The sequence below is a fragment of the Chelonoidis abingdonii genome, chromosome 9, assembly GCF_003597395.2.
Source record: "Chelonoidis abingdonii isolate Lonesome George chromosome 9, CheloAbing_2.0, whole genome shotgun sequence".
In the NCBI taxonomy this organism is placed as follows: Eukaryota; Metazoa; Chordata; order Testudines; family Testudinidae; genus Chelonoidis; species Chelonoidis abingdonii.
Window position 1 is genome coordinate 34,204,948 of NC_133777.1, and position 19,531 is coordinate 34,224,478.

The 19,531-nt window shown below is 49.7% G+C and overlaps 1 protein-coding gene across 9 annotated transcripts in view; it reads right to left on the reverse strand.

The window, feature by feature from the left end:
* Nucleotides 1-7,092: 7,092 nt before the first annotated feature.
* LOC116836020 (ankyrin repeat and fibronectin type-III domain-containing protein 1-like) overlaps nucleotides 7,093-19,531 on the reverse strand; it is a 493,838-nt gene continuing 481,399 nt past the window's right edge. For 7 of the 9 annotated variants that reach the window (XM_032799361.2, XM_032799357.2, XM_075069366.1 and 4 more), the window contains 8 exons: nucleotides 18,725-18,940; nucleotides 17,719-17,885; nucleotides 17,084-17,234; nucleotides 16,003-16,171; nucleotides 14,216-14,382; nucleotides 12,774-12,984; nucleotides 10,709-11,364; nucleotides 7,093-8,271 (listed from right to left, as the gene is read on the reverse strand). In XM_032799361.2, coding sequence (XP_032655252.1) covers nucleotides 7,984-8,271; nucleotides 10,709-11,364; nucleotides 12,774-12,984; nucleotides 14,216-14,382; nucleotides 16,003-16,171; nucleotides 17,084-17,234; nucleotides 17,719-17,885; nucleotides 18,725-18,940 — 2,025 coding nt within the window. In that variant the 3' untranslated portion in view covers nucleotides 7,093-7,983. The remainder of the gene's footprint in view (nucleotides 8,272-10,708; nucleotides 11,365-12,773; nucleotides 12,985-14,215; nucleotides 14,383-16,002; nucleotides 16,172-17,083; nucleotides 17,235-17,718; nucleotides 17,886-18,724; nucleotides 18,941-19,531) is intronic. The other 2 variants (XM_032799360.2, XM_032799358.2) reach the window with 1 other exon arrangement.

The following is a 19,531-nucleotide window of genomic DNA, read 5'->3' on the forward strand; positions in this document are numbered from 1 at the left end:
AGCCTATATAAGAAAATGACCCAAAAATCAGGACTGTCCCTATAAAATCGGGACATCTGGTCACTCTACACACAACACAACCCCAGAAATCTTTTCTTTAAAGATATGTGGGTCTATGTTTAGTTTAGTTAGACCCTTTCAGATAAATTTAGTAGATACTAGCATCTAGTTTGAGTGTCATTGGAGAGCAAAATGCACAGGCAGCGTCAGGCTGGCTCCAGCATTTTTGCTCCCCCCCAAATGGCGAAATTATTTTTTTTTAAAAAGTCGCGATTGGCGGCACTTCAGCAGCTGCTCTACCGTGCCACTTCATTCTGAGGGACCCATCGCCAAATTGCTGCCAAAGAGCCAGACATGCCGCCCCCTTCTATGGTCGCCTCAAGCACCAGCTTGCTGCGCTGGTGCCTGGAGCCACAGTGGTACATGTCAGATCCCATCGAGTGACCTGCAGAGCTTCCTACCCCAGACACACAGTGAGGCAAAGGACCAGCACTCTAGAGCCAGGAATAGGGCAGCAGGCACTGAGGGTACATCTGCACAGCAAGCAGGATTCCACACCAGTGAATCTTAGAACCCAGCTCTACAGCCTCCGGCTTGTGCCACAGCACTAAAAACAGAGGTGCACCATCTTGCGGGGGGAGCTCAGGCTCTGAAGATGAGGGATGGGGGTGGGCTTCAGAGCTTGGGTTCCAACCCCAGCCCCAACGTCTACATAGCTGGTTTTAGTGCAACAGTGTGAGCTCTGCCAGGCCTGTGATTTGAGACTTGCTGCCATGGGATCCTGCTTGCTGTGTAGATGTATTCTCAGCAAGCTTCTGCCTCTGAACTCTCCTGCAACAATCCTTAGCCCTACCTGCAGCATCCTCTGCCATCCTGGTCTGGAGCCCTCACTCAGCTCTGCTGCTGAACCTCACTTTTAATAGGCAACTATTCTGATCCTGGACTCCCCCTAAGACTGCACCCTGGCCTAAATCGGCCCTTGCTAGCCTGCTCCCTGTGCCAGTGGGAGGGGCCTTTTGATGCTGATTTCCAGGGACTTTGCTGAGGCCTCCCAACACATTGTGCTTGTGACATACATAAATGATTTGAAGTTGGATCTAGCAAAGTAAACGGCATGGCATGGAAGGATATTGTATTTCCTATTGTCATTGTGCATAGTGCATCAAATCGCCTGATTCTACAGGATGGACGTCTTGCAAATGCCTAAGACCATAGTGACATTTGCCTTTGCAGAGCGGTCTGTTGAGGTATGGATGCACCAGGAAGCTCAGGAGGAAAAGGGATATTTGACTAGCTAAAAGAGCAGCACTCGAATCTAGGCAGGGATGTTCAGAGCTACTGCAAGTTTGGCCAGAGATTCTAGTCTGGGATTTTCCTGCAACTGTCTCAGATGAAAAGTCTGTGCTTGGCTAAGCATTTCTAGGCAATGAGTAGCAGAGCCACATGTGCAGCTCTCATCAGGTTTTTGAAGTGTCATCCTTCTGTAAAGCTGCCTTAAGCTTCTGATACGCACAGTCCATTCACTGTCCCATGTGCTTTTGTGGCACTCATAGCTTAGAAGTGGTACAAAAAGAAACAAGATTTTATCATTAGGGTTACTTTAATTTACAGAGCAAACCAAACTCCTTCAGGACGAATCTGTTTGTTCTTCAAAAGAAACTCTCTGAAGCCTGAGTCAGCAAAACTCTTTGGTATGTGTTTCACATTAAGCATGTGCTTAAGCTCCACTGACTTGACTTGGGGCCAGAATTTGTAAGTATTAGAATGTATATATGTTCAAGAAGGGTGAGAGTTAAGGTTGCTTTGAGAAGTATGGGCCAATCCTGATGTAATTGAAATCTGGAGTTTTGAAACATCTTCAGTGGTGCCAAAATTGGGCTCCTCAACTCAAAATTACTATGTGGTGGGGAGATTAAAATCTCAGCTCTAATATTTGCGTTCACCAGCTTTATTCCACATTGGCTGTGGCTTTCCCAGGAGCCAGTGTGTCAGTGTGAGCATTTGGGTGAAATCTGCTTTACCAAGCAAGTACCTTTTTGCTCAGTGAGGCCACTCTGCATAGTCCATTCTCAGTGGGCATTGTGCACAGAACAGAAATGTGAGCATCTGGCAATCCCAGTGCCTGATTCACAAAGCATTAATTGGATCAATACCATCTTTCAATTGCATGCACTGCTATTTATAAGTTACATGGGTAAACAATACAATGTAATTGCATAGAGTTCCTACAGGGGCTAGTTCCATAATAAATGTCATACTTGTCCATGTAATAGCAGTCCTGGAACTTCCACTGTATATTAATGGCTGACATATCCCTCCGTCTGCCACATAAAGCCTTTTGAAGGAAGACTTCCATTGACTTCAACCGGCATTGGATCAGGCCGATAGCATCTTCCCAGAGTTAAACTCCATGGCAGTTCCCCAAGGGTTTTTTTATAGGAGGGAAAATCTGGGTCTTCCCCAACTCACCAGAGTTTTGGGACGGCGATCGCAAACTAGAGGTACCCAAGAGAGAGAAATGTCACAATGCAGGGACCAAACCTTAACCTCAGATCTAAACACTGTTAGACTTTTTGGAGTTCCAAATCTGAGATCAACAGAATCCCTCTCTCTTCAATGGAACAAACCAGGACCTCAGATGGGAGGGGGAATGTGGGAAAAGTTTTGTTCTGACCTCAACAGCTCAGGCTCCGCTCTTGTTCATTTATTCCCTAAAAAGGTGAACACTGAATCTAGAGTCTGAGCAAAAAACTCAAAGGGCCACATCTTCAGCTGGCGTAAAGCAACAAAGCACCATTCTCTTCAGTGGAGTTACACCAATTTACACCAGCCATGCCCTGGGCCATCAAGGTCCACATGTGGGTGGAAAGATGAAGGAGGAAATTCTGGTAATTGAGGGCCTGCTGCAAATATGGTATAGTTGAGGCTCACATTCTGGACCTCACAGTGTGACAAGTCAACGTACTGAGTGGCTTCTAAAGCTTGCTGCTGACTGAAGTGACATTGACAACAAACCAGTGCCTCCCTAAGTGCAGCTAGTTCTGTGGTGCAGTCTCCATGTTCCTCTGAACCTAGGAAATAGGCATCCATTGCCCTTGTAAGGCACCCTAGGAGCCTCCAACAACTGGGCAAAATGGATTTGTAATGAATCACAACTGGCAATGCTGCCCCAGTTGGTGGCAGCCAGGCCCCTGCCCCAGCTGAAAGTTGGCCTCATTTTGAGATCCCGGAGATGATAGAACCAGTTCCCATTCGACTGTCCCTGGGTTACAATCAGCAGGAGAATGATGGTGGTTGCATAGAAAGCTTTCCCATGGATTTCAGTGTCTTGTATCAAGTTCTCCTAGCACTTTGGTTCCCCACCGAGACACACTGCTAAGAGCTGTTCCATCTTCCACGTGGTGGAGATTTTAATTAGGCACATATCATGTAACATGGGTGCCCCTCACTCTTTGCTTCCAGGCTTTCACAGCTAACAGGTGGCACTGCCTACTCCGGGGGGCACACAGCTTGGAGCTTGCAGATGTGCCCTAACCATAGGCCCTTATTTCTAGCTGGGTATGAAGAATAAGGTGCAGAGCACGATGCTGGCTCTGTCAATACCCAGAATACTCTGCCAGCTCAAAGCAGGGCTGCTGTCTGAATCCTGGGCATAACTGCAAAAATTTAAGCCTTCCTACGTATAGACTGCTCCAGCTGGGAGAGGATGGTTGTGTGTGTATGTGTCACCAATTTTATCTCACCTGTTATTTGATCTTGTTACAGAGTAGCCCTCTGCTAACCTAGCCCTGACTAAGACTGCTAGAGAAGGTGGGCATGGGAGACAAGGGGTTCTGGCTGTGTGGGAGGGGTGAGAGAGCGAGAGAGAAGTGTGTGCACATGTGTAGATAAGGGCACCAGAAAACTCTTCTGGGCTCTTGCTCTTGACTTAACAAACATCCAAGGGAAAAAAAATGCTATAAAAGCCAAATAGCAACCCCCTCTCCCTGCATGGCTCCGGTGTGTGTGTGTATGTATGTGTGTGTCACAGTGGAAAGTTTCTACACCTGCCAGTATCTCAAGCACCTTGGTGAATGAGCTCAAGTTGGCACAGGGTCAGACAGCAGCAACTGCCAGGCTGGTGCCCACTGAGATGGCCCCTTTGCCAAAGTGCTGTCACCAGCGTCATTAGCCTGGAGTGTAAGAAAACCTATTGGGGCGGGTGCTGTTAATCCTCCTCCAATGACAGCACCCGCCCTCTTCTTCTGCCCAAGATCAACAAGTCACATGGGACCTGCTTTAATGACACCACTGGTCAAGCTGAGTTTTCATGGGAAAACTGGGGGCTGATATGAGCCTCGCTCCTTGCTCTTAGGCAGGCACCTCCTGAACTGAAGCACTTGGATGGCTCTGAAGGGCTCCGCTGATGTATTTATATATTTACGTATGTCTGCGCAGAGCCCATTCCCATGGTGGCAAGGATGAAAATGAACATAAAAGAGTCACTGGCAGAGACAACCCGTTTAAAGCATTGATTAGAACCATCCTCCTTCTCCCAGTTGCAGACTCTGCAGCACTCTGCAATGTTCACAAGTTAATGCTCCCAGCAGCCCCTGGAAGGCAGGTATGGCCTAGACCTGGTTAGACCTTCCCAGCACAATGTTTTTTCTGCACAACTACACAATCAGAGAGGGGCTTTTCTAATGTAAAACAAGAAGGTAGAAGGGACGGTCAGAGCACAGACCTGGGATTCACAAATGCCCCAAGTTATAATCCCTGCTTTGACATTCACTTCCTCTGTGACTGTGGGAAAGACACTTAACAGCTCTGTCCCTCACTTCTTTGCCTGCCTCTCAGGGCTCTGAGGATCACTGGACAGTGGACGTGATGGGCTTTGGATAGGGAAAGCACTACCTGTCTTCCAAGTGCTACTCTGCAGAGTGGCCACTGCTTTCTGAAATGGAGACACAGTGTGCTTATTTGACCAGGATTATCTGCTAGTAACGTGACACGGAGAGGTTACTCTGCTTGTGCAGTACCTGGAGCTCTTTGAGATGGGTGCCCCTTTGGGGGCTCCACTCCAGGTGCGCCCCATGCGGCTTTGATCAGAGTTTTGGTAGCAGTGCCTGTTCACCTTGTGTCCTACACATCCTCACTCCCAGCAGCAAGGGTATATAGGGCTGCATGGACGAACTGCCCTCAATTCCTTCTCATCTGCCAAGTCCTGCAGAGCAAACTCTGAAGCAGAGGACGGGTAGTGGAGCTCCCACATCTCAAAGAACTCCAGTTACTGCATAGCATGAGTAACCCCTCCTCCTTCTTTGAGTAGCGTCCCTATGGGAACTCCGCTGCAGGTGACTTCCCAGCAGTATCCTCATCAGAAGGAGGGAGAACTGGAGTGGAGTCCAGTACTGAAGACGCGACTGCATTCCCAAGGGCAGCATCTGATCTAGAAGAATGAACCACCACACAGGATTTGGAAGAGGTACATCTTGACAGTGCAGATCTCAGCATGGGGCCACATTTAAGTAATGCCATAGAGATAGATAGCAAGTTTGTGCAATGGACTGGCACCTTAGGGCAAGGTTGTGTAGTGGCAGATTCATAACAAGAAATAACACGTCCAGAAATCCCCATGGAGAGTCTCTGGGTAAAGATTTTGGACCTGTCAGCAATTGAGATGAACAGCTTGGGAGACTTTTTAAAAGACTTGGTTCTGTTTGATGGGGTTTCAGGAAAAACAATGGAAGATGGATGACTTGGCTGATGTAAAATTCAGAGGACATTTTCAGTAGATCCTTTGGTATGGACAAACTGTTAGGTATGGAAAAACACCTTCAGCAGTAACTAGAATTCTTTGAGACATCTGTCCCTGTGGATTCTCCACGAGCTAGCTACCCCTCTGGTTTGGAGTTCCCTCTGCAGGACTTCGCACATGAGGTGATTGGACTGCGCAGCCCTATATATCCTCAGTATGGGGCATGAAGAGGTGCAGGTGCATGCATGGGTCCAACGGGCACTGTTACCAAAAATCTGTGATCAAAGGAGCATGGGGCACATACACACCTGAAGTGGAGCACCCATAAGGGACTCTACTCAAAGAAGAACTCAGAGATTAATAATCCTACTCCTTCTTCAGGCTGGAAAACTGGGACCAGTTTTAACCTGCTGAAAGTTGTCTGCAAAGGAAAAAGAAAATGGCATATGCCTTTTTTTATTTTCATTGGCAGATTATCTTTAAAATACCATCAGTGTCTCTGGGACGGCTTCTTGGCTGACTACAGTAGAGCTCTATCTATTTACATCAGCTGAGGATCTGAGCTAACCCTTCACCTTGGAACATGTGTGATGTTTGGTGGTAAAGGGCTTGCACTGCGATGTACTGCTCATCTTCCTGTATGAGGTACTGTTGGCTTTGCCCAACAAAGCTATTCAAAAGATCACTTAAACAGAGATGGAAGCAGCTAGCCCTCAGAATGGCAGCATGTATAACCATTAAGGCACCAATCCTGAAATGTGGAGTGACGCCTGTGTCTGCATGGAGTCCAATGGGCCATTACAGAATCTGGGCCTAAACTAGGGGAAAACAGAGAGGGGAAGAGAGAGGTACTATCAACACAGAAATCATATTATCCTTATCCTGTTACTAATTACACCTTTGATTACTGCAAACAAATAGTTTTAACATCTATCTTACTGTTCACCCTTTAAGTTCTGTTTTCCTGTTGCTGTCACTCAGCTTGGGCCTTGGAACTAGATGAATCAGTTTCACTGTAAGTTTACAGTTGTTTTCCTTCTCTGATCTTCCATACCTACCACAATGCTCTGGTGTGTGGGTTTCCAATGGTTCAGACAATGGTTTAATTCCCATGCCAAAACTCCTTCCACTGAATTACGGAACAAAAACCCAAACATTTCTATTCATATTTTGTTCCTACAGACACACACACACATAATGTAGGCCTCACTTAATTTGACAGCGTCCTTTTAAACAGTCTGCAGGCTGTGGGAAGTCCAGAGCTTAAATTCAGAACCTCATCCCAGTAACATAAGCTATGAAAATGTTCACTATGCATCAGGCCACAAGAAGGAAAAATGTGATACATTCTCAGCAACACAGCCATCTTTACTACGGACCACAGGAGTTCAAAAAAACAACCTTAGTTAACAAGAGACCTAGTTGCTAACAAAACATCATGCTATTGGACATACAAGAGAGGCCAATCACAATCACCAGAATAAAATGGTAATCAAAAGAAAGAAAACCTAACAGCAGTGCTAAATGCATTGTGGGAAATGCTCTGTAGCAAACCTATATTGGCAACATCAGTGAGTGTCAATATGTGTGCGTGCACACGCGTGTGAGGTTTCCTTCTGCCTTTAAAAGAAGTAAAAAGGATGTCCAGCTTTCACACAGCTCCAGTGTTTCTTACACTTTTTTTTTAAAGGGGAAAAAATCATTTGGTTCCTAGAACTGTGTGCAATAACATGTTTCTTAAGTTATAGAAACAAGGACAGTTAACAAAACAATCTTCTCTGCAACATCTTTGCGAGCTGCCTCCTTCCCCCATCCACACTCGCCACGCTGCCTGGAAATCTCTGGCTTATCCTTTAGTAAATCTCAAATTTATATTGTAGGAGGGAGGGGGAGAAGTATGTATTGTTGCTGCTGCTTCTTTGTGATTTTTTTCGACTCACTCCTCCTCCCTCCCCACAAAATATTGAATTTCAAAAATCCTATTTCAGCTACTGCTCCCCCAAGACTGTGAGGTATCCTGTGCTCCACTCTCATCTCTTGCAGTCATAAAAACCAAGTCTTGATGTGTCTTTGGTTAAAAAAAAAACAAAAAACACAAACAAGTAATACACAGCCTAGTGTGATCCTATTCCACCCTGGGGATGTCTGATGAGAGGGTGTCTGAGTAGGAAGGAAGCATTGGAGACGAGCTATTTGCTCAGTGGAAGTTGAGGTTCCTCTAGTTTACCCTGTCCACTCCCCTCCTCTCATACTGTGGTTGCTGGCCCATACTGGAACAAAAGAGGGGATGTCTCTTTGATTCGGACATAGAACCGCCCCTCAGGCCAGGCGTTGTGGAGAGAGAGGGGTAAGAAGTCGTTGGGCAGCCACTGCTCGGTGTCGTCTGACACGAACACTAGTCCAAAGTGATCCAGCTGATCCTCGCTGTAGCAGAAGGCATCCACGTTGCCCAGCACGTTCCGGGAGACCTCGTTCATCTCCAGCACCACCAGCTTCACCACCTCTTCTGCTGACATCTTGGTGGTGACATGCAGCTGTGGAAAGATGGGGCAGAGAGACAGATGGTCAGCAGGGAATAAGAGAACCAGGAGGTGTCACACGCCCGCAGGCATGAACCAGTGCATCCTGGGCAGATCCTTTGCAAATGAAAGGACCTAGGGACCTAGCCCCAATCCTGTAAATGTTTGGACACAATGTGAAGCATGTGCAGGATCAGGGCCCTAGCTGGGGGCTAATTCTGTCCTTTCTCGTCCTTATGACAGGGACTGCCCTCTGAATTTTAAATCACCGACAAAGCAGCTAACCTCCTCTCAGCTTGGGGCTGTCAACTACTGTGAGTATGTCTACATTGCAAGCTGGTGGTGTCATGGCCAGCTCGAGGAGACATGCCCATTCTAGCTCTGATCCAGCTAGTGCGCTAAGCATTGAGGGTAGCCATGGTGGCGAGAGCAGTGGGAGGGGCTAACCATCTCCAGGATGTGCTTCCTGTCTTGGATGGTGATGGACTCGGGGCAGCCACTTTGGGGGTGACCCTGTAGTGTTGGCGCACCAGCTGGATCAGAGTTAGCATGAGTGTGTCACCTTGTGCTGGACATGACCTCTCCAGCTCCAACTGCAGACGTACCCTGTCAGAGGCATGGGCCGGTCCTGAAGGTTTGAAGCAGGCAGCTATTCCCATCACCACAGGGAGCCAAGCTCCCATTTCCTGTGGCACACTCATGAGAGCTATGCGCAACACCCTGCGGTGCACTGTGTTGCAGCTCCTCAGATAGCCACTGGGGCTAAGCCACAGTGCAGCAACTGAGCACCCAGCCCTGTGTTTTTAGCCTGGCATCCTTGGGGACAGCAGAAAATGCTTTAAAGCCACCACGCCCTGCTTTTCACCACCAAAAGCCATACCAGGTAATTGAGCAGACCCCCAGGGGCAGGCTCAGTTTGCACAAAAAGTGATGGTAACTTTTAAAATGAAAAATAAACTCAAAGAGTCACATTATCCTCTGCTTGTAACGTTCCTGCTAGATAAATGGAGAGGATTCATTATCTGCATTCGCTCGAGGGCCAGAAAAACCTGCAGACATCAGTGCTGTCCTTCTCTGCAGATACAAGGGCAGGAGTGGCAGAGCCTGCTCTGTCAGACCCATCACTTTCCCAGAAGAGTGAAAGAGACACTTTCACAGGGAAAGAGGCTCCATGGGGGGAGGGACAGCTCAGTGGTTTGAGCATTGGCCTGCTAAACCCAGGGTTGTAAGTTCAATCCGTGAGGGGGCCATTTAGGGAACTGGGGTAAAAATCTGTCTGGGGATTGGTCCTGCTTTGAACAGAGGGTTGGACTAGATGACCTCTTGAGGTCCCTTCCAACCCTAATCTTCTATGATTCTATGCCTTGAAGGGACGAAGGGAGACGGGACAGAACACAGCCCTTCCCCGCTCAGACTTGGGAGAGACTGAGGCTGGAGGAATGGAGTAAGCCTGTGCATGGAAGGGAAGAGGGGTACGGCAGGCTGAAGTCAGTTGATGGAGAAAGCCAGAAAGGGTCATTTGGAGTGGGATTCAAAGATGGGGAGGAAACCATCCTTACAGTGAAGGGAGAATGGTCCCACTTCCACGAGCAAGAGCAGACTAGTTGCCAGCTTCTTCAAAGCAAGAGAGGAGAAGACCCTTCTTCCTTCTCCCCACACAGGGGCCCCCGGCTGATAGCACAGTTACTCGGCCCTGGGGACTGAGGGAAGGGAGAAGCTAGCTACACAGGATCAACTGGGTGACGGGACGGTGACCCAAGATAAAGAGCGGGAATGCTAGGGGAGGGGACAGTGACCCAGGATAAGCCATGGGATCACTGCAAGGGATGTTGACCCAGGATACACTGTGGGGATGGTGACCCAAGAGAACATGTAGCATTGCATCTAACTGTTGAATGAAACAACTCTCTAGCAGCTCAGAAAGGAGGGTGTGGACTATGGAGCGGTGAAGCATTAGAGGAGGAAGGGAGGGAAGACGCATGCCCCTATTGAAATAAGCTCCCTGGACACTGGGTTTCTGCACCAGCCACCATCTCCACCAACCCCAGCTTCTGGCAAGGCCGCACACATTGGGAACGGCACAGGCCTGTCTACCTGGCCTTTGCTCCTTAACTCTCCCGCCATTTCTAGCACCAAATCAGCCGCACTGGTGCAGTTAAGGTGGGGTACTGCTGCCGACACAGTGGGTGCCAGCTCCTGTCATCTTGGCCTGCTGGGACGTTGGTGACCATGCTGCACTGTGGAGCAGCGCTGATGGCAGCGGCAATAGCAGAAAATATTAAGGAGAAAAGCCTCAGTGGGAAGGTTGGAAGAGGCAGTATTCTCAGGCCTAGGGGCAAAGAGCCTCCTCATCGAGTGCCCCCGCCCCAAGCCCTATTTACATCGCCAAAGCTGGGCTTTATTGTTGCTGTTTAGAGTAGACCTTCCAGCTGCCCTGGGGGCACAGTGATACCTTAACGCTGGTCTCATTGGACAGTCCGGTTTCGTATTGAGGACAGACCCGTAGGGTGGCTGAGCCTGGCTTCTTCCCCCGGTTTGCTATGTGTCCCAGCTCCGGTGGCTCCTGGAAGGTGCGAGTCCATTCTGCTGAGCGTGTCCGGAAGACAGGCTCAGAGCTTTCAACAGCCTGGCTGTGCTCGGGGCTGAACGCTGAGCCAGTGTCCAGCCTGAGCAAGCTGCACTGGCCCGTCATCCTGGTTTCTGTCAGGGAGCTATCGACGGAGCCAGGACACGACTTCCTGGTCACCTGGAAGAAGGGCTTGGGGAAATCCAAGCTGCTAGTGCGGACGCAGTAGGCCTGACGCTTCTCCGTGATGCGGAGGAGCTCAATCTGCCGGCTGGGGAGGACAAAATCACTGTCATACAGCTCTGGGGGTGGCCGGGGTTCCTCTGGGAGCAGTGGTGGGGCTTTGAGTTCATGGCTCTGCAGGACGTCAGGGGCACTGTCCCTCAAGGTTCGGGCAATTTTTCTGCCACAGCACTCAGGCCCCGAGGAGTAAACCAGGTCCAGCTCCTTGGGGCTTTGGGCCCTGCTGGAATCATAGTCGCTGTCTGTAGCCAGGAACACCTCTGACGAGCCCTCCTCGTCTGAGATCCCGTGGGAATCTGCTGGGAGTGAAAAGGAAGAGGAGAGTCACCATTTCTCCGAGTCAATGCAAAAGGCCAGTGAAGTTGTCTGAGCATGATTTGGAGTCCAGGCAGCAAAAGCCAGAAGGCATCACCACCCTGCTGTGGGCTGAGATATTTGTGCCTCTACTTTGGGTAAGATGATTCAGTCAATGTCTGGGTGCAAGGGTCACAAGTGAGCAAATCTATGAGTCTGAAGGCAAGAAATAGCTTTATCCTCTGGGTTTCTGATTTTCAGCTTTTATTGACATTTACTGGTGAGAGCCTGGGTCCAGAATTAAAATCTGAGCCACTAAATATCAGTTTGAACAACCAGAACATTGAACATTTACCAGGTGGCTTCAGTACTCCATGCTCCCCACTGTTAGCATTGTTCCAACTCCTGGTCCATTCCCCCTACACTGCACAGCTGGAGATGGATCTGTTCACTCAGCATGAGAGCTGCAGAAAAATGATGCTTCCTGAGTGAACATTCCACAATCCTCCTTGACTTCTAACAAATGACCCTCAGACCATGAAACCACTGTGTCTGAGTTCTCAAGGCCCATCTTTGACTCCTCCTTCCCAGTGCTGCTCATTCATTCACAGGTTCAGTGCCTACTTAACACGGAGTTCATGGTACTCATTCAGCTATGTAAATGCCACCCTGGCTTTGCAGCTGTCTGCTGCTTCTTGCTTTTCAGAGCCCTATGCACGGAGTTAGAGAAATATGCCAAGCCAGCAGAGTGATCTGGATTCTAGCCTTCCCCCTGATTCATTAACTCAACTGTTGGCTAGGTTCTGATTCCAGGCAGCCAATTGCTATGTGGGTCCCCAGCACAGCTCCTCGAACCTTTATCACTGGTAATGGTAGTGGAGACAGGATGCACCTAGATTTATTTTCAAGATTCCAGGTGGAGTATGCAGTGCTGTTACTTAGAGGCACCTGTTATGACTTGTGAGCTGAGCCAACTGGGTATGAAAGCTATAGAAATTGTACTTAGATGATCAGCTGCTTGGGGCAGAGCCTGTCATTTTTGTGTGTGTGCCTAGCACAATGGAGCACAGATCCATGAATGAGCCTTCTAGGAACCATAATAATAATAAAGGCTAATAAAGCATATAGAGCATATGTGGAATAATTAGATACCATCATTACAGAGTCATTTTTCTATTCATAGCCTTAATGCAAGCATCAGATGGGATCTGGGTAGCAAAACCTTCCACTCAAACCTGACAGGTTTCTATGAAGGATCTGAGAATGCCAGACCCATTGGACTTTGAAAGCTCACCGGTCAGATTTCATTCACAGAATATTTACAAGCAGCTGCAACACTCCCACTTGTATGATACACATGAACTGACTAGGCAACACCTGGCTAGGTGCTTCAGAACGCGCCAGGATCCCTTACCAGAGTTGAGCTTGCGGCTGGTTTCTGGAGATGGAGTGGGTGAGGGGAGGTAGTCCAGATGCGATGACGTGGACTGTGTTTTCTCCTTCATTGCACCGCTGGATTCATTGAGGAACCAGGTGAGAGGCACACCACAAGATGGCTGCTTGTATCGGGCATGCTGCAAGGCATCCATCATCCAGCGCATCTCACGCCAGATCTCCTCCATTTGCTGCCAGGGCGAAAGATAAAGAACCCATTTAAAAAAAATAACAGGTCTCTCCCTGGCCCCAAGCAACCACAGGCAAGGTCATACATCCCTGAGTGCACAGGGGCATGATATTGGGATAATGGTGCCAGGAACATCCCCGAGGGGAGTCATCTCGCAGAGGATGTCACTGCTGTCTCATGAGCCCCAGAATCCCTTGGATATAACAGCACGTAGCAATTCTGTAAGGTGTTTCATCTGCTGATCTGAAAGCATTTTGTAAAGGTTGGGTGAGAATCTATCTATGCATCTCAGGTACCGAGCTGGCCCCCATCCCAGCATCTGAGAGCCTCACAATCTTTAGTGTATTTACCCTCACAACGCCCCAGGGGTAGGGAAGGGCTGTTATCCTGGTTATACAGAGGGGAACCGAGACATAGAACAGCTAAATGACCTGCCAGTGGTCACACAGGACATCTGTGGCAGACCAGGGAATTGAACCCAGATCTTCCATGTCAGTACTCTAACCACTGGACCATCCTTCGTCTCCCCTGTTGAAAGAGGAAACTGCAGCACAGAGTGGTGACGGTCTCGGGAACCAGGTCAGCAACAGAGCCAGGAACAGAACTCAGCTCTCTTAGCTCCCAGCATGGTGCCCTAAGCACAGCAACATGCTACCACACTCATCTAGCGGCCTCTGCACAGTCTGTCCCATTTGCAAGAGCTCCTTGCTGTGGTGATGGAAACTCTGGAAGCAAAGGCAAGGCGTGCTCTTTGCATTTGCATACCCAGAATGCACTTCCAAAGGCAGTCCCAGCAGAGCTTGCCATTAGCATTGTTAATGGGAGCACTGCATCAGAACAGGGTGGCTTGACAGAGCGCCTGCTGCTGCCACTTCCCCTGCAGACCATCACTGCTAGGTCAGAGAAGCACTGTAAAGGTACTTCAGTGCAGGACAGCAGAGCTGATAACTATAATGGAAATGGCCCAGAGCCTCAAAGGTTTTAGACTCCTAATGCCCTTGATTGCAATGGGAGTTAGGATCTTAAATACTTTTGAGGTTCTGGGTCTGTGAGCTGTAGATGATGCACAGCTGGCAGAGGGAGATCCATGCCAGATCATGCCAACCTAAAGTGGGTAATCTTATGATAGACATGGGAGCCTCTGGACAACCCATACAGGGTGCACAGAATGCTAGCATGGCAGCCTAGCCCTGAGCAGGTCCTACTCACTACGCCCCTCTTCTGTCACATACCTGTATGTAGTCCTGAACCTGCTGGTGTCTCTGCTTAGCTGTGGAGAGCTCAGCATCTGAGAAGGCTTCCCTGAGGCTCTGCTGGGAAAGGAGAGACTCCAGCTCCAGGAGCGCAGACACCTGGCAATACTGGCTGATGAACTCTCGGTCATACGTGAAGAAGTGAACTGGAAAAGCAAAAGGCGAGGGGCACTGCGAGGTGGGAATGGCTGATGCTGTGTAAACAGACTGAGCCTGGCAGAGATGCATCAAGGACTCTGAAGACAGGATTGCACACACGTGAAGGCTGAATTCTGCTCAAACTACATGAGGGGAGGGTGTTCTCCATTACTGAGGGTGAAACCCACAGTTGGGGAAAGCAGGACTGAATGAGTATGGACAAAGCCCATCTTTTGTTATCACTGCTAACTCTGCAGAGCTCCCATGCTGCAGTGCTAGCCCAGGTCCCAGTACTGGATTTAGCACTATCTCAGGGAAGTGACATCCTCTATGGAGATGGCTGGAATGGGATGGAGAGACTGGCCCTCCTCACAGGTGTATCTGAGCTGTAACGAGAGGCAGCCATTGTTCTCTCCCCCTGGTGGCTGCCCAGAGGAATGGAGAGAGTCAGGGTCGGTTCCAGGCACCAGCTTATCAAGCAGGTGCTTGGGGCGGCAACTCCGGAGCGGGGCAGCACTTTCATGTATTCGGAAGCAATTCAGTGGAGGGTCCCTCACTTCCGCTCAGAGCGAAAGACCTCCCCCTGAACTGCCGCAGATCGCGATCATGATTGCGATTGCGGCTTTTTTTTTTTTTTTGGCTGCTTGGGGCGGCAAAACCCCTGGAGTTGGCCCTGCAGAGAGTGCATGACAGGGGCTGAGCTGGGATAGCACAGAGATGCAATGAATGGTAGGCACAGCAGCTACCATCAGTATTCTGCTAGTATCTATCACGCTGCTCTCTGAAGAGCTGGGTGGTGAACAAGTTAGTGTGGTTAGCAGTCCAGGCAGCTGGGAAGACCTCAGTCAGCAACATCACATATAAAAGCAAATAGCTCGTTCTTGTAAGCCCTGAGTGGACCCAGCAGACTGAGCCATTTCAGTCTGCCCTCATCAGCAAGCTGTGTGACAAAAGCAGGCTTTGTACCTACAGCAGGTACCCCAACACCTTGCTTCTCTGGAGCCACAGTCTTGCTTTCTCCCCTGGAGCCCCTGGCTCCTGCAGACACTACAGGACAATCCCACTTAACAAGGACAGCAGGAGATTTTCCCCTTCCACCACACAGGAGAGAACAAGGTGGATCACCGCAACATAGGAGATACCCACCTCTCTATGGAGACTGGGTCAGCACTCCTGTTACCAAGGACAGGCAAGACAACTACAAAAACCACAACAATGTGAGTTCCCACCCACTCCCCGGCACCTGAGAAGCTTTGAGAACCCCTCCTGCACATCCTCCTTCCCTGCAGGACCTGCATACCACCAGACTCTAAAAGCCCCTCTTCCAGGAACTCTAAAAGCCTTCCCTAAGGTGGGATCGTTCCTGCCCTGACTGTGGTGGTGCTCAGCACTGAGGTGACTCTCTAAACCACTGGAAGACTCCTTCGCGCTGGCTTTGTTAGGGCAGGGGAATGTGCCCCTAGGCAGGGGGAAGGCACTGCCTATCACTGCAGGGCCCAAAGGGTTGTGAAGGGTCTTGTGGGGAAGAAAGGCAGGAGAAGGGCAAGAGTGAAGTGTTCTGGAGCAGTACCACGCAGGTCACAGTCAGGTCCAAGATTAGAGGACACAAGAAGCAGGGATGTTCTCACCTAGCTCAAAGATCTGGAGAGGCAGTGTGAGGAAGCCAGAGCGAGGGGTGTAGGGGCTGTTCTGTCCTGGGGCTGTGCAGACGTCATCAGATGGAGGAAGCAGCAGGAGAAAGGAGACTTGTCCCCCGAAGTCTAGCACCTCCTGACTGTACAGACGGAAATCTTTAGCCTGCAGCATTCAAAGAAAAAAGCAGGGACAATGCATTATGTCCGCCAGTGTAACCAGAGGAGCTCAAAGTCACCGCCCCTCTTCCTCTTAGGCAGGAATGTCCCAAAGCATGGCTGACGGCAGAGCGCTCCCTTGCACACCGAGCATGCTTTGAGCATCACCACTTCCCACATGACAAAGGCTCCCAGTGGAGCTCCGCACTGACAGGGAGATAATTAGCATCCATTATTTACTCCTCAGGTGCCAGGCTCCATTGCTTTGTTATGCTGTATTACCCATCCCAAATCCTCTTTGTTCTGGGATAGCTTGGACATCTCACCTCCTCTGATAGCCTCTATGCTGCTGATACAAGTCGACTTCCTTAAAGCAAAATCCAAGAGAGAGAGAGACCCTCCACCCACCCCTGCAGTGACCTCAGCCCCAATCCAGCATGTACCTAATGTTAAGTATTAGGAATGCTCACCCACCTATGGACCTTGCTGTATCAAGATCCTGGGTTGGAAATTGAATGGGGGAAAAGGGATCAATTCTCAGTATGCCCCAGTGAGTCCAGCTTCCACCAGAGGTTAGCTGGAAGAGGTGTCCCGTCACTGCGGTGAGCTGAAACAAGTTGCCTCAGACAGAGCCAGGTGCTACTGCCAATCACAACACAACTGTTCTGTTTTAGATCCAAGGGCAGTTATTTAGGAAGTGCTGAACTTGGAGAGTGGCTCCCAGTTCTGTCTCTGGGGCAGGGACAGAGACATGCTTGTAGCCAGGGAGGAAATACAACGAACACTTTAACCACAAAGGGGCCAATCCCGCCTCCAGAGCCTGAGGTGCCTGGTTTGCCACGGCACAAGCCAGCCGGCTGTGCAGACTACACCTCCCGCCATTCCACCCACACCCCTCAGCTCCCACTTCTACCAGTACCTCTCGCAGGGGGATGTTGACCAGGTTCACCAGCTCCTTAATGGCCCCTTGGAGCTCCTGATACAAGGGGTTCTGGGAAGTCTCAGACTCTGGCTCAGTGGGACTTGGTTCCTCCAAACTGGCCAGGTTCTGTAGCCACTCCCATTCCTCCCTGGAGAAGGAGAGACAATCACAGAGACAAAGCAGAGACTCGCCATCGTTCAGAACTGCCCACAGCCACGTGTCAGTGAGCATGCATTAGCAGGTATGTACTGTGAGCCATGACATTCATCCCTGAAATGCAGCCTGGGCTTCATCTTCCTTTGGGGAGGCGTCTGAACAGTCGCCAGCAGCTCCTCATAACAGTCTCCTAGCTGGCGAAAGAGCAAGAAGGAAGAGTACAGGGCCCTGGTTTAAATCTCGGCTACAGGGGATAGCACTAGGTCATGGTTCAATTACAGCTCACAGAGCAGCTGGTGCCGTGGATGTCCCAGGTAGCAATGGACTGGGTTTGGAGCAGAATGTAAAGCTAACGGCAGGGATGATAGCGTGGGAGAGGCAGGTAGTAAATGTGGGATTTTGGGGTCTGGATTTCAGAAACGATCTTGGCTGGCCAAGATAAGCCACTCAGGACTTCAGCTGCTCTGCATGCCCACCTGGAGATGTTGGGATTGGTCCGTATTTTCACATGGCAAAGGATGTTGGGTAACTGTTCAGGCACCAGCACTCGGATCTGGTCTACTGCACTGCAGAGCTTCAGATAGGCCAGGTAGAGGCCTGGGGCGAGGGCTTGGCTACTTCTCTGGTGGTAAGCCAGCTTGTCCTGAGGAGGAAGAAGAGGTCAACATAAAGCATTCCACATGGCAGGACTCTCCCTCATCCTCTCTATCTCTATATACAATCGGCAGATGGACAATGGCAGGACTGGGGCTGTCAGGGATGGCTCTGAGGAAACTTGCTCTTTTGGAGTCCTAGGCAGAGAGGGGTGAACAGACCTGGATAAAATAAGAACCAAATCTGGCCTCAGCCTCAGACTGAACCACATGTGCAGTTTGAATGAATTCTGTTCAGTCATTTCATCTGCACTTCCAGTCTCCAGCCAGGACCAGTGCACCAACAGCAGAGAACTGGAAGGACTGGCAACCACACAAAAGAGCCTGTTGCCAGATTGGCCGCCCCATGTTGCAATCCCCTGAGATTCAAGAGCCTCACAACCAAACTTTTTGTGGTTTGCCCGTGGCTAATCCTAGCTGGCATTGACAATGGCTTTGTGTCAGCAGCCTCAAGAGCCCCTGTAAAGGTGCTTGAGGAGATCTTGTTGAGACAGACACATGTCTGAAGGAAAGAGAAAGGAGAGAGGCTGCAGTACAAGAATCAGAATGTGCAAAGACAAAGGCCAGGCCAGGCCATCAGGGAAGGGGAAATTCTTTGCAGAGGTTTGCTAACAGGCCGAGGCAAGAAACAGCCCAGGGAAGCCAAAAGAGCAACTGGAATAAAAAAAGGTAAACAAGCATATGGAGAACTAAACACCACATTGAGGGGACTCGCCACAGACTGCTCAGGAGAGACAGACCCCAGATCGGCTCCTGAGCCTTATTCTCCTAAAACTTCCCATGATCCCTCTCCCCCCTCCAAGCCCTCCTTTGGTATGAGAATGGGTACCTGCATTGTCATCAGCAGCATATCCAGAGAGGTGGGCTCTTCTGGAGAAGAAACGGACTTGCGGCTTGTCTGCAGCTTGGAGAGGGGGACCCAGCGGACGCTCTCAAAAGTCTGGTTGGTTTTCACCTCCTTCAGTGTTACTATCAAGATGTTGCCTTGCTTGTCTTTGATTGGCTCAAAGAAGACCTGTCCCAAGTCCTGGATTCCTAGCAGCCCCTTCATAGACAGAGACATAGATAGGAGACTCATTATGGAGCAGGTTATGACTGACCTGGTTCTGCAGGAAGCTAGCCATGCCATATCCTGAGAGGAGGCTGTTTCTGTGTCTGGGGAGGGGGCTGGAGTGGTGGGTTATGAAGGGCATGGGCATCCTTTTGTCTATCCAGTCTTGGCCAGGGGCATGCATGGAGGACCTTTCCATATACCACCCTACATCCCTCAGCTACAGCATTTAGCCTCGCGGACTCTGAGAGGATAAAGAAAGCGATAGTGGTCAAGGGTGCTGGTAAGAGTGGCGGGCTAAAACCCGAGGTTATCATTAGGGGCCTTCCAAATTCATGGTCCATTTTGGTCAATTTCATGGTCATAGGCTTTTAAAAATAATAATTTTCATTATTTCAGCTATTTAAGTCTGAAATTTCATGGTGGTGTAATTTTAGAGGTCCTGACCCAAAAAGGAGTTTTGGGAGGGTGTAGGATGGGTTGCAGTACTGCTACCCCTTACTTCTGCACTGCTGCTGGCGACGGCACTGCCTTCAGAGCTGGGCAGCTGGAGAGCAGTGGCTGCAGGCCAGGAATCCAGCTCTG